General features: G+C 40.6%; 1 protein-coding gene across 2 annotated transcripts in view; it reads right to left on the reverse strand.

Annotated features, from left to right (window-relative positions):
• cpamd8 (C3 and PZP like alpha-2-macroglobulin domain containing 8) overlaps positions 1-13487 on the reverse strand; it is a 45823-nt gene that overhangs the window by 20271 nt on the left and 12065 nt on the right. For both annotated transcript variants that reach the window (XM_023277580.3, XM_055018044.1), the window contains 11 exons: positions 13443-13487; positions 11814-11876; positions 10544-10775; positions 8034-8187; positions 6399-6532; positions 5438-5489; positions 4984-5282; positions 4205-4273; positions 3959-4115; positions 3646-3822; positions 1400-1481 (listed from right to left, as the gene is read on the reverse strand). The exon at positions 13443-13487 is cut by the window's right edge and continues 98 nt beyond it. In XM_023277580.3, the coding sequence (XP_023133348.2) occupies positions 1400-1481; positions 3646-3822; positions 3959-4115; positions 4205-4273; positions 4984-5282; positions 5438-5489; positions 6399-6532; positions 8034-8187; positions 10544-10775; positions 11814-11876; positions 13443-13487 (1464 nt within the window). The remainder of the gene's footprint in view (positions 1-1399; positions 1482-3645; positions 3823-3958; positions 4116-4204; positions 4274-4983; positions 5283-5437; positions 5490-6398; positions 6533-8033; positions 8188-10543; positions 10776-11813; positions 11877-13442) is intronic.

The following is a 13487-nucleotide window of genomic DNA, read 5'->3' on the forward strand; positions in this document are numbered from 1 at the left end:
TTGTTGAATTTAGTTCCTACTTTGGGGCCTGCAGTTTCAATATAGTTATTGTTTTTTTACTTTATTTGTCAGCTGAGATCATTTTGACGTTTAAGTGATTTTGCACAGAGGTGTACACACTTCAGTTATATAGTGTACTAAATAATTCTTTGTCATTGTCTTGCTGCTTCTGAATCACTTCAGGTCAGTGAACTTTTAGCCCACTCTGCGTGCTGTTTACAGCCTTGGCATCAGGGATGACTAGCTCTGCACACCAAAACATCCCTGCCAGCTCCTGTCATTATGTTCAATCTTTTCATTAGAAGCTTTCAATTTCCACTCAGATACATTTTTACACACTGAGGCACATTAACACTGCATTACAGCTGCTTTTAAGGAGGCAGTAAAAACACTGCTCTACTCGTGAACTCTGGAACTAAAACAAAAGCTGGGCTTGTTTTGGATGCGAGCGTGTTGCTGATGGATTCATAAAGTGTCTGATGCAGGTTTACTGAAGGTTCACCATCTGTGTTGTGCCCACAAACCACACTTGTTGCCCTGGGCGCCAAGGAAAACTCCCAACCGCCGCTTGTTACATCCTCATATCCTCTCGCAATCATTGAGGGAAGAGTTCAAGCTTTCCGTGGCGGTTTAATGTTACCAATTACACCCAGGTAGTGAGTCATTAAGAGGTACGCACCATTTCTATTTTCTAGGCCATGTCAATAAATAAAAAGGTGAAGCCATTTGGTGAAATGGCTCCAGACAACTAATAAGACTGTCTCCAATAGTGGCATTAACAGCTTGTTGGTGGGGCCAAAGCAGCATGGGTCCACTAAGTGGCACGGATACGAATCCAGATTAACTGCAAATAAATCTTGACAACTTTCCCTACCTCAGGGATCCAATTAAGCAGTTTGTTTATGATTCTCTGTCATTTATGTAACCTGCTGTTTCACAGTGCTAGCTCTATTAAAAATCATAATACCCACCTCAGCTCATAAATCAACCAGAGGTACGGGTCTCCAAATACAAGCACTGGAGCTCCCCATTGAGAGAACTGATTTAGTTTGGTAAAAATTAAGTTTTTTCTGTCTGCCTACCTGCCCCCAGGGAGGGTAAACTGTACATAAAATGCACCAGTGAATTAACCATACCAATAGGAATGGACTAATTTGAGCTGTGTGCTGAGATTTTGATAAAAACTTCATTCCTCTAGTCTATGCTCTGGGGGTTCAGGCATGTGGGTTCTGTAAAGCGTCTCGAGACAATTTGACTGTAATTGGTGCTATATAAATAAAATTGAATTGAATTGAATTGAATATGTCCTATTTAAAGCTGAAGACTGTGGCTACAATTTAGCATAGCTTGGATGGTATGAGTTGTGTAAACTTCAACAGCTACACCTCCAGCGACTTACCACATGCTGCCAGAGGAATCCCTTTCTCCGAAGGCACTGTAGGATCCATCCTGCCGTTTGTAGGTCAGTTGTCTCTGGTAGCCTGGATCAGAATAAATTGTGGAAGAGGTGGTGGGAGAATAGTTTCAGCAAGTGTAGTTCCTAAGCAGTTACCAAAATTATATGTACATGTTTTCAGGTTTGTCTCTAAGAATTCCAGATCGACATGTTTTCATCCATAAATAAAGATACCTTAAAAAAATACTCTTACCATTGTCACTGCACTATAAAAAAAGATTTTTTTATGCAACCAGATAAATACACACCAACTGCAAGAGGGAAACTCAGTGAAGAAGATATATTAAGAAGAATGAGCTGAATTTAAAGTAAATTGTACTTAATGTCTAGAGAAGCACCAGTGTAGTAATGAATTGTTTTTTTCATGATGTGATCTCTGAAGATCAGGCAGGGGAACCTAGAAGAAATAAGGTGAAACTGAAGTTCTGGCTATATTTTGTAAAAACAGCACTTCAATGTGTGGTACTCTCCTTGAAATGCTCTTTTGTTCATTCATTTGTTGTTCTTCACTCAGCTTTTTTGTACATAGTTTACTGTGCGTACATATATGAAAAAAAAACTAATTTGCTTGGACATGCTTTGGTTGTTCTTATGTATCCAATAAAGCATCTTATATTGTGATTATGCAGATATAATAGAGCAAATTCTGCAAAGACGTTCCACACTGTGATAAAAGATGGCAAATCCAGTATAGGCCACTTATTTTCTTTAAAAAAAAAAAATGAACACAGCATGTTAATATGGAAAAAAAATAGCACATTTGTTGTGTGTTTGTCAGCTTGGTAGCTGAATTCCTACTCTGCACTTGTGCTAGGGAAGATCCACCTCAAGATCAGGAATAATTCTTGGACTTTGCTGCCTGTTTATGGTTTGTGCAGCTCTTTTCTCCAGGGTGGCCTCTCCGTGGTATAGCACACAAGAAAAGTTTTGCGAGACTCACTGAAGGTGAGGTTTTCCTTAATAACAGGAGATCTTTGTAAGGGTGAGTGGAGAAAAAAGAGGAGGCGGAGAAAAGGCTGGTTTTGGTAACAACATCCAGCCTCATGTTCCAGTCCATGATCCAGAGCATTTAGTGCCGGCAAGGCCAACACTTTTCTGTCAAGAAATTCATGAGTCCAAAAACAGAGCCCATCCATCCAAGGTAAACTTCACTGCAATAGTTTCCAGAAATCTTCACAACAGTATACTTCCTCTCAGGATGAAGCCACTTTATGCACCTCCAGGCCAGAACGGATCTGGCTTTTTGAGATTAACCAGCAACCTCCAAAGTTGAAAAATAAAGCCAGTGTCGAAGGGCAAAAGCTGAAGTTTCTTTAGTGGCCACTAGAGGCTGGCTCCAACAATACCCATAGTCTCATGGTAAAATGTCCAATTTTACAGCAAAAATAAACAAGATAACAGCCTGGTACAAAAAACGGTTTTGGTCTCTATAGCAAATTTTCCTGTTTGTGACAGCCATAGAGTGTGTGAGTTTTTATATGACACACAAGTTGAAATTGTATTAAGGTATAAAGTATTAGGGTCGGGGCCACTTTGAGGGACAGATGGGTATGGCACAGGATAATCCATGGCCTAGTGAAGTTGTGTGGCCTATCTCAGCTCAGTCCAAATCTTTTCAATTTTTAAATTAGCTGGAAGTTAGGCACTGCCAAGATATCTGAGCTTCAAAAATGCTCTTCAGAAAACCAAAACACCAGTGGTCGCTGTTCGGAGGGTGTGTCCATGTTTATATACAGACTGAGATTGAGATTCGGGGCACACACTTCAAAAAACTTCAATGATTTTCTTGTTTTCTCTCCTTAAAATGTTGCTAACTAACTAAAAGAGCATCAGCATGTATTTGGGAATGCTACAATCTCTGGGTAAACATGTCATCCATTATGTCATTAGAGATGAACAGGTAGAATCCCCGGTAATGTAGGTGATCCTCATCTTAGTGTCACAAACTTCATCGCTTATCCAGGTTCATCCAAAGTAAGTAGTCAAAGATAGCAGTCTGTATAAGAATTACTGCATTTGCAGGCAACTCAAACCCATTAGTACTTGCAAAACATATCAAAAGGCACAGAATAAGATATTTAGAGACATTAACAAGTTTTTTTAAGCTTAGTGAGAAGATCACCTTTATGTCTGGTCTAAAGATGCAACTTGCCATTAAACCACAAGAAGTTTGATTTGCAGCTTCTTACCTTGAAGCAAGTAGTCAGTTGCTTCATTCTCAACCTCTGGGCTGAGCTGCCTGGTCTTCTGCAGGTACTTTAGAACAAAGACGTTAGGGGCAAAGTGGATCATGTTCTGCTCGCCGCATCCAAAGGGAAGCCTCAACAGCTTGTCCAGGTTATTTAGAGTCGGCCCCATGACATCCCCTGATGCAGGTGCACAAATAAAAACATTTAGCTATTCACAGCACAGATTTGACAATTCGATCTGAGCTAATTCTCTGTGGATGAAGAAGAGAATACGGTGGAATACATATGTGCACCCAGCCATAAGACGGTTTACCAATCATAAACGCAGTGGCCCTTTCTGATCCAGGCACCATGTTTTGTGGGACTCCCAGTGTGAAGGCCTCATTGTGGTTGTCATCAGAGTCTTCCTTCCTCCAGATCTTGAACTCCCCAACTGAGCCCCAGCCGGTTGAGAAGCCAATGTGTCGCACCTGGATGGACAGAAAATATATCTTTAATAAAAATTATCTGTCAACATAAATTGTTGAAACTTGCACATAGATGAGATATAGAGTCAAACCTGGCCTGGGAACTGGCCTGTCCACTGGAGGATCAGCGATTCATTGGATGGATGTAAACCATGGCCCACCTGGAGACAATGACGCAGACAGGCTAAAGCCAAACACTTCTGGAAAAATACTATTTCGTAATTCCATTTCAATGTTTTTTGCTTGTGTTGTTTTATTGTTTGGTCATACTGCATCTCCTTTGCTCTGTAATGGATAATAATGAAGGAGAAAACATTATTAACCAGTGATTCTGCTTGAGAAAACAATCGGTAGAGTTCCCTCACAGCTTCTGCCAAGTGTCGGTGATGCCAGTGTGATTCATGCACCTCCCACACACAATCACAAAAACAAACATTCAAACAGACCCATGCAAAGCACACTTCCTCTCTGGTACAAGGGTTTAATTTCGTAATCACATTAAACCAAAGACCGTGCAAGGCCGAGCACCCACAGCTCATCCAGCCCAGAACGCCATCGTTCCCCAAGAAAATACATGAATCGCTTGGGGCTGGAAAATGCGGGCTTTTAATTACTGCCTTTGGTGAATGATGCGAGGCTAATGCTGGGGCTGGGGCCGGGGAGCGGCGTGCCAGCCACTGACTGCCATGCGAGCACCCGGCCGTGGATCACAGAGTGTCCTCGCTGACATCAGCCCGTTAAGCCGTGACCTTAGAGGAAGGCACACCAGTAAAAGAGGCGCCAGTTCTCCTAACACACAGACCTCATGGCCTGCTGAGAGCTTCTCTTTGTGTCAGAGCGTCCACATAGAATGCAGAATATTTCTTTGTACCTGTACCACGCCTCCCTTCCAACTGATCCAGAAGCTGCGGAACTCATCCCAGGACAGGATGCCCGGTGTAGGGGCGCTGACAAGGGGATCGCCCATCTTGCCCACGGAAATCCAGGAGCGAGTGTTCTGCCGACCCCCCAGTACGATCTCTAGCATCTCTGCACTGTCGTGGGGGCTCGCAGAGAGGGCAAAATGGGCATCGTTGTGGGTTTTAACGGCCACCTGGAACTGGTTCATCCTGGCCGGCTTCTTCACGTACTGATACTCGTACTTGTTAGGGGTGGAAATGTGTATCCTCTCTAAGAATGAGAATTAAATTTCATGCTTGAACATTGCACTACTGTAGTTATCACACATAAATCAGTCTAAAAATGCAATTAAGGACAGAATACAGCCATGAAACTATGATTAATGATAGTGCTACGTGATATTAGAGGAATATATCTGTACTGACCATTGGGGCAGAAGAAGACGCTGTAGGTGTATTCTCTGGGCAGGCCTTCTGGCTGCAAGCAGGGTCAAAGAAAAAAGTCACAGGAAAACAGGATAAGAAAACCCATATGTAATGTTTAACTGGATGCCTTCTCCTTTTACTGCTTTTCAACATTGAATTGTGCTCAATTAATCCTAATTTAGCTCCTTCAGAGAGAGTCATAGGTGTCTTGGTGGCCACTCTCACTAGTCTCTTTATTGTATGATCACTCAGTTTTTGATGACAACCTGCTTTAGGCAGATTTACACATGCCATATTCTTTCCATTTCTAAATAACGGATTTAACTGTACTTCAAGGGATATTCAGTGACTTGGAAATGTTCTTGTATTTATCTCCTGATTTATGATTTTCAATAAACTTTTTTTTACAGAGCTGCTTGAAGTGTTCTTTTGTCTTCATGGTGTAGTTATATCCAGGAGTACAGATTCCCCAGTGAATGGACCTTCCAGATACAGGTGTGTTTATATCTTTATATTACAGTCACTTGAGACACATTCACTGCACTCAGCTGATCTCATTTCATCCAATGTGTTAATTGTGGCACCAACTGGCTGCACCTGTGTTGAAGGGGGTGGATACGTATGCAATCACTTCTCTTATTTTTATTTTTGGCCTTTATTGGATAGGAGATAGTGGAGACAGACAGGAAAGGAGGGACAAGAGTTGGGGGAAGACATGCAGCAAAGGGCCGTGGGCAGGAATCGAACCCAGGCCACTGTGTCGGGGACCAGCCCCTGTACATGGGTCGCCCGTTTAACCCGTTGAGCTATCCGGGCGCCCCACTTCTCTTATTTTTTAAAGTTTTAATTAGATTCTATGATTCAATGTTAAAAACTTTCAATGGGGGTGAGTTCCTTCCTTTAGGCACTGCATATAAGGCCTTCGTTCTTAATTGACAGTGACGGACGTTAGCTCTCTTACCTCCACCAGGACGGTCCTGCGGACGTAATCCATGCCAGTTGGGATCCTTCTATCGTCCACATCGTTTCCTGTAATTTTGCTTGCCGGGAATCCATCTGAACAGCAGCTTGGTTCACTGTAGGCGATGGCACGAGCTGTGGAAGCAGAACAGAACAGAATCAGTGTCACAAAACAAAATCAACCCTGCTGGTCGTCTAGAACGTCAGTGTTACCCAAAGCATGTCGCTATGTTGCTAAGGAATCTCCAAGAAAGGTTTTAGGTTCCAGCAATCAAAGGAAATTGATCTATATGCAGTAAGTGTTAGTAGATAAAGTGCTAATGGTGGAGCTGCCACCACTGGCCTGAGGAAGGCCAAGGCTGCCGAGCTCATGTTTGGAGGCTGCGACATTTTTTACCTTTGCCAATTTAGACATCAAGGATCATCCTGCTGAAGTATTAAGTCGCTCTATGATTGGGCGATTTGACATAAAATACGTATCATCATGATGTTGGCTGACTGTCAAGGGATTAGAGGAGCACGTCAACATCACGTGTGAAGTCAAAAACCACCAACAGCTCGATGGAGGCCATATTCCTCATGTCATTTACAGACATCAACATACGTTACACAGGACAAACATGTCTGTAAAAGGACTCCCAGTTCTCTTGCTGGGGAGCACACTGGAAATGTGGCCCGGTGCCAATGGCGACTCTTTGTGTGTGTGTAGTGAGAAGGAAACACAAGGGGCCAGGGGACGAGGAGTGGGGCCATGGGGGGCCCATTGACCGCCAGTGACCTGCAAACTCATCAACATGCCACTGAGTGTCACAGCGCAGCTCTGGTTACTCCCCCACTGCTGGCCTGCTTTGTTTTCACATGCGCTCTGGAGGGGACTATTTGTAACCTGGGAGGGTGACCAGATCACACACAGCTCGGCTCCTTGGCTCCGCCGAGTCAAAGGCTCGCCTTTTTGTGAGGGATCACACTGAGGGGACCGGCGTCCTGCTGAAAGGCCGCCATTGTTTTTAAAGTGCCGCAACACTTAAGGATTCAAATAACACTATTTCCATGATTGAGCAGAATCTAATCTGTGTTATTTACAAAAGCATCAAAACCCGGAATCATTCTTTCACAACAAACGCTGACCTGCTTCCTTCTTAAAATAGCTCATCCTGCATTTATACAACTATCTGCTTCATTGTGTTGCATAGACAGTTCCATATGGTACAGACTGACTTTTTCCTATCACTGTAATGTCAGGGTCTCAGAATTCACACAAAATATTCATGACTTCCTAATTAAAAAATTAATTTAGTAATAATTTGCCAGCTTGTCAGTATAGTTTTTTAAATAAAGAAAAAGTTATAGTTAAATATAGTTAATTTGGTCCACAAAGACCCAAGCACCCCTTCTATATCGTGATTATTAATTGTATTTTTACACTGCATTTAGACTTTTTAATACTCTTTGCTATTGTGAATACCAACAATTTTGCTGTAAATACCAACAATTTCGATCCATTATTTCTTCAACCAGCACGATAATTGCATGTTCTTTTGCATACTGGTTTCCTTGTATGAGTTTCTGGATAACTTAAATTTCCCCCAGCGGATGAATAAAGTCCCTATCTATCTATGTATCTATCTGTGGGTACCTGTGATGTTAACAGATCCCAGTTCAGTGAAAGACAACACGATGGACGTAGGAGTCGCCTCTCCAGGAGCCACACACTTCTTCCTGGTCAGGTGATGCTTCCCAGGATGTCCGACAAACTTGATGCCTTTTGGAACTGACACTTTCACATGGACCTGTGAAAGGAGGAGAGAAGAAACGAAAGGAGCAGGAGGATGAGACAAATCGGAGGCCATTGATCTCCTCTGACAGGCCGCGATGACATCAGATCTGCTCGGCTCGCCCGCCTTCACATAGCGTGTTTCCTCAAAGCTCCAAAAGCGAGGGAGAATTTTTAAAATCACATTGTGAATTTTCCATGCTGACTGACTCATGCTCCTCGAGCTCCCCGAAGGATTAAGTTCCACTCATGGTCCAATTTTCACAGGGCTCGGTAATGCAGAGGGATCATTTAACTGTTCTTTATCCGCATGCCACAAGTCATAAATAACGGAGCAGAAAACATAAGAATCACATGTTCCCGGGGTGGACATCAAAGAAGGGGCTATTCTGGTTTGCATATTCACCTAACATGACATCAGGGCAGCACATGCACAGGCCATTTAACAGGCTCATCTGCAAACATCATGATGTCATCTGTGTGGAGTGCAGGATGGACCCATTTAAGGCCAGGACGGAGCTTGGAGGGCTCTTCAAAGTGAGCGCCGAAACATACATCTGGGCTAATCTCATACCTCCACTTTACAAACCCATCCTTCCTCTGGAATTTCCAACCTCTGTACCCCTGAGCCTCCCTGCTTACAGTTAGAACCCCCGATTTGTTTATCACATTGTTTTGACATCAAACCAGCTCTGCTAAATGCAAGGAAGAATGAAAATTACTTTATACACTTTTGTCTGTTTACAGCAACTGGAAGATGCTCTCTGTCTTCTCTATGATGTTTAGTCTTCACTTGGAGCCGTTACACTGTGTTATGTTTAGTATGATTATAGGTTTTGTTTACCTGATGTAATTCTGTTTCTCCATATTGTAATTCTACTAGAGCTACTTCTGTTTCCTCTGTAAATACAGTCACTGCTGCATGACTACACAGGGTGAGAGACCTTCTGAAGACCTTTTACTTGTTTAAATCTAGTCGCTGAGCCTATTTTTTTACACTCACATCACTTCACTATGAAACTGATGAAACTTGAACTTGTTCTCATTTTCTTTGTCTGTTTTCCACTGTACTGCATTTCTTGTAGCTTCAGAACCCTAAAGACTGGATTTGTTTCCTATGATAGATATAGAATTGCATGTTGCTTTTGTTCACTTAACTGTGATTTGACAATAATGCAGAGTGTCAACTAGTCAAGTTAAGTCAAGTCACTGTTTTTTATATAACACATTTAAAACAACAGCCATTGTGCCAAAGTGCTTTCCAGTAAAGAAGATTATGATCGGCGTTATGAATTAAGCAAAAAAGTGTAAATATTGGGGGTAAGACCTTCTAGTGTTACTTATGATATGATTTTACGTGACTAATTTACATATTAGGGGTTAAATTCTGATGACAATTTTATAAAATACTGCTTTACCTGGCTATAATTCATATTAGGACTGATACTGTACAGTGCTACTAATTCTGGAGCGTAACCTAACTAATGTAATAATGTAGCTAAGAACCAACAGTATTATAAATTACAGAACTTAATCTGACTAATATAAATATTAAGAGAGTTAAACAGTATCCTCCAGATGTTGCCCTTACATTACAAGTTCCTCAGTGGAGGAGCTTCATCAGAGACACAAAAGTTACAACTCCTGCATGCTACATGCTGAAACTGAATACAATTCTGTAAAAATCTTGCAGCAAGTGTGACAGAAAAATAAGTTAAAAACGATGGAATACTGTAATATTCAAAAATCTGTAAAAATTGTAAAAATAACGGCAAATATCTGTAAAATTATTATATTTTTAGCTGATATTGATGCAGTTAAACTATGCAATTTTACAATATCACACTTTGCAAAACAACGGATCACTTGGTGTGAAAAACTGAGATTTTTGTTGTGGGTATTTTTTTTAATAGTTTTCGCCTGTTGTTTTTTTAGAGTCAACATTTTTTTTCGTAATTTTAGCAGATATTATCTGTAATTTAACAAAACAGCAAAAATCTGTAAAATGACAAATTTTCTAGCTGATTTAAATACACTAAAAATTATGTAATTCCTGCTAAACAATGTAAGAGAACTAATCATCATTTATTTAAAAAAATACAGATTTTTGATGTTCACATTAAAGTTTTGGATGAATATTTTATACTTAACATGTAAATTAATAATTTTTGTCATTTTACTGGTTATTATATGTAATTTTACAAAACCAGGAGAATCTGTAAATTAACAACAAAGTGTTAAGAAATACAATTAAAACAGTAAATATTTTTTACAGTGTATGATTCAGTTGAGCAGTGTGAAGTTTGTATGTGAAGGCTGATGATAGCTTCACTGCACCTTTGTTGTGGGAAAACTCTGGTTCTTGATCTTACCTCAGAGCAGGTGGGCAGGTAGTTGTAGACGGTGAGCGGCACTTTGGTCTGCTCGCCTCTGATTAAGCTGTAGGGCAGCGTGAAGTCCACAAAGAAGTGCTTGAAGGTACGAAGCTCGGCTCTCTTTGCCAAACCGAGTCCCTTCTCCTCAGAAAGGCCGACAGCTTCTGCCACCCAGGTGGTGATCGAGTCCGGCACATCGAGCTGCAGTTCGGCTTCCCCGGTTTCAGAGCTGCAAGCAACAGACAGAAGTTTAGTGGCAAAATATGTCGAAATTAAAGATTTTAGCATCATTTCATTTGGCGCAAGCAACAAAAAGGCAACAAAGACGGGTTTGATGGAACGCAGAGGATTACTTTTATGTCGGCAGCACCTGTGTCAGCAGCAACACCTGGACCAGCTAATAGACAGGTGTGCAGGACAGTCGGGTGTCGACCCCATCTGCTTCCCATGAACCAAAGAGGCTGAGATCATATTTGGCAGCGCATATTTAATGTTGGCCTTGGCACACCGTCACAGGGCGCAATAAACTTTAAAAAAAAAAAATGCCCTCCAGTTTGATCAAAGTTGCCCAAAAATCCATTTTTATAGACTTTTTAAAGAAAATCTGAGCTTTGGACTTCACAGGAAATTATGTAGAGAGCTGAAGTCCCATTCAAAAAGGAACGGAGCATATGGAAATCTGTGGGCAAGTCATTTATGTTGGCTGGAAATGAATGGAAGGAGCTCTTAAGAAAGTTAAAAGTCCAATCCAGGATGAAATGAGGCACCTTCACATCCAGAGGGGGAAATGCTGGAAGATGCTACATGATGGAACAACAACCTTCGCATATGCAGAGTTCTCACGCACCTTCAATCTCATTACAGTCATTGAATCTTCACTTTTTCTTCCATTTTCTTCACATTTTCTCTCTTTTTTCCTCTTCACTATATTTTGCTTTCGCACCTCCTGTTGCATCCTAATTTAACCTCCTTCTTCACTTTTCTTCCATTTTCTTCGTTTTCTCTTTTTTCCTCTTCCTCTTCACTATATTTTGCTTTTTACACCTTTTCTCCTCCTGTTTCATCTTCATTTCACCTCCTTCTTCACTCTTTACGTTTCCTTCCTATCATTTTTGAAAGTCTTTGTACTTTTGCTCCTCTAAGCGCATTAAATTATGACTAAATCTCACGAAAGCAGAGAAAATCTGGCGCATCTGATACATCGGACCACAGGCGTGCCAGCGTAGATGCTCACACAAGAGAAATATTTGTATAAAGATTTAAATACCTGACGTTGAGGCAGTACCACACCCAAGTCTCTGGGAAAAATGTGCGTCTCCGCTTCTCTGCTCTGCAACCAAAACACAAGCTGACATCAGTAAAAAGCTTCAGCTGCTCTAATAAAACAACACCATAACTGGAAAATGTATTCCTCAAAATTCCACGCTGATGTCCTTTAAAGTCACATCATGTGTTTAACCTTCATCAACATAATGAGAAATATATGCAGCACTGAGTAACGAACAACGAAAACATGGATAAAATAAAAAGCAGTGATTTCTTTTGTCATGTTTTTCTCTGCTTGTCTGTTACTCGTTCCAAATGACAGATACTTACAAGTGTACTACTAAAATATAATTCTGGGGATCTTGAAGTAATTATTGCTCTCTTATGGTCTGGCTTTCAATTGTTTTTAGTAAAGTACATGCCCGAGTTACTGTGTGTGGTCCACTGAAGGATCACAATAAATTTTCCTCAATAATAATAACTTGCTTTCTCCTATCTGATATTAAGGAGAGTTTAGTGCGTAATGTTTTCAAGTACACACTTTATAATGAACACAGAAAGGTCATTAGTTTAATCTGTTAAACAGCTGAAATGTGAACATCAGCAGCTGAATATCCCACCCAGCTCACTCCCAGCTAACACTAAATCACAAATAGTTGTTTAGAAATCCAGATTTACTGTAAACATTTTCTGCAGTTTTCAGTTTAAAGTGTTTATATGAGTTGATCCTCTGAACCCAAAGCAGTTTCTGGGCGTTTTGTGCTCCTGACATATTTTTACTCACCATGGGTTCATTTTTCACTGCAATATAAAGTACTGCAGCTCCATGGAAAACAACACAACCATGTCGACAAGCAGATAGAATCCAGAAATGTCTTTTGTGTAGTATAACACAGTTAAAATGTCAGAAATTAGAAGATTGAAAAAGAAAAAGATAGTCGTTTTTATTATTTAATTTACCAAAATTGGAAGATAAAATAGAATCAGCATGTACAACATTTTGTGTTATCAGCACTGCAAAAAATAAATAATTACTCTACATAATACAAATATTTTACGACTTACAATTTTAATTTGTTGCCAAACTTGTTTCCAATCTGCTCTGTGCAACAAACCTGCAGTTCAGCACAGTTTCACTGAAAATTTGCCGAATTTTTGTCCCATGATTGTTAGTCACAGCTGAGTCATTAATAGTTTACCAGTTGCATGGTGGAGCACAGAATTATTTTGTTTTTCATAGAATCTGTTTAGAGTTAACGTTTTATTTTTCTTACATTTTTAAATGAGACTCAATGAATAAGCGATTTTGACGAAAAATCAGGATTTTAAGCTTAGATTTGGTTCATTTTTTCAAACCAAGCAGCAGATGAGTAGGTCACGGACTGTTAGAAAGACTAAAATCTCATGATTTGTTCTTTTTACAGTATCTGTTTGGAATAAAATGGTGAAACTTTGGTAATTTTTGTTTAACACAACACCCCTTCTGAACTCGCTGGCACGTTTTGAAATTCAGAGGGTTAAAAAAACTTTTCTAGTATCCACACTTAGTTGAAACAAGGCAACACACTCATTTTTAGCCGTGTCAGAGTTCAGAGTTGTTGGTTGATCCTCTGTATAGAAGGTCTTTTACCTGGTGGTGGGTCGGGAGTGCATAGCAGCCACTAAGGTGGAGGTG

Source organism: Amphiprion ocellaris, chromosome 2 (genome assembly GCF_022539595.1).
Source record: "Amphiprion ocellaris isolate individual 3 ecotype Okinawa chromosome 2, ASM2253959v1, whole genome shotgun sequence".
NCBI classification, from domain to species: Eukaryota; Metazoa; Chordata; class Actinopteri; family Pomacentridae; genus Amphiprion; species Amphiprion ocellaris.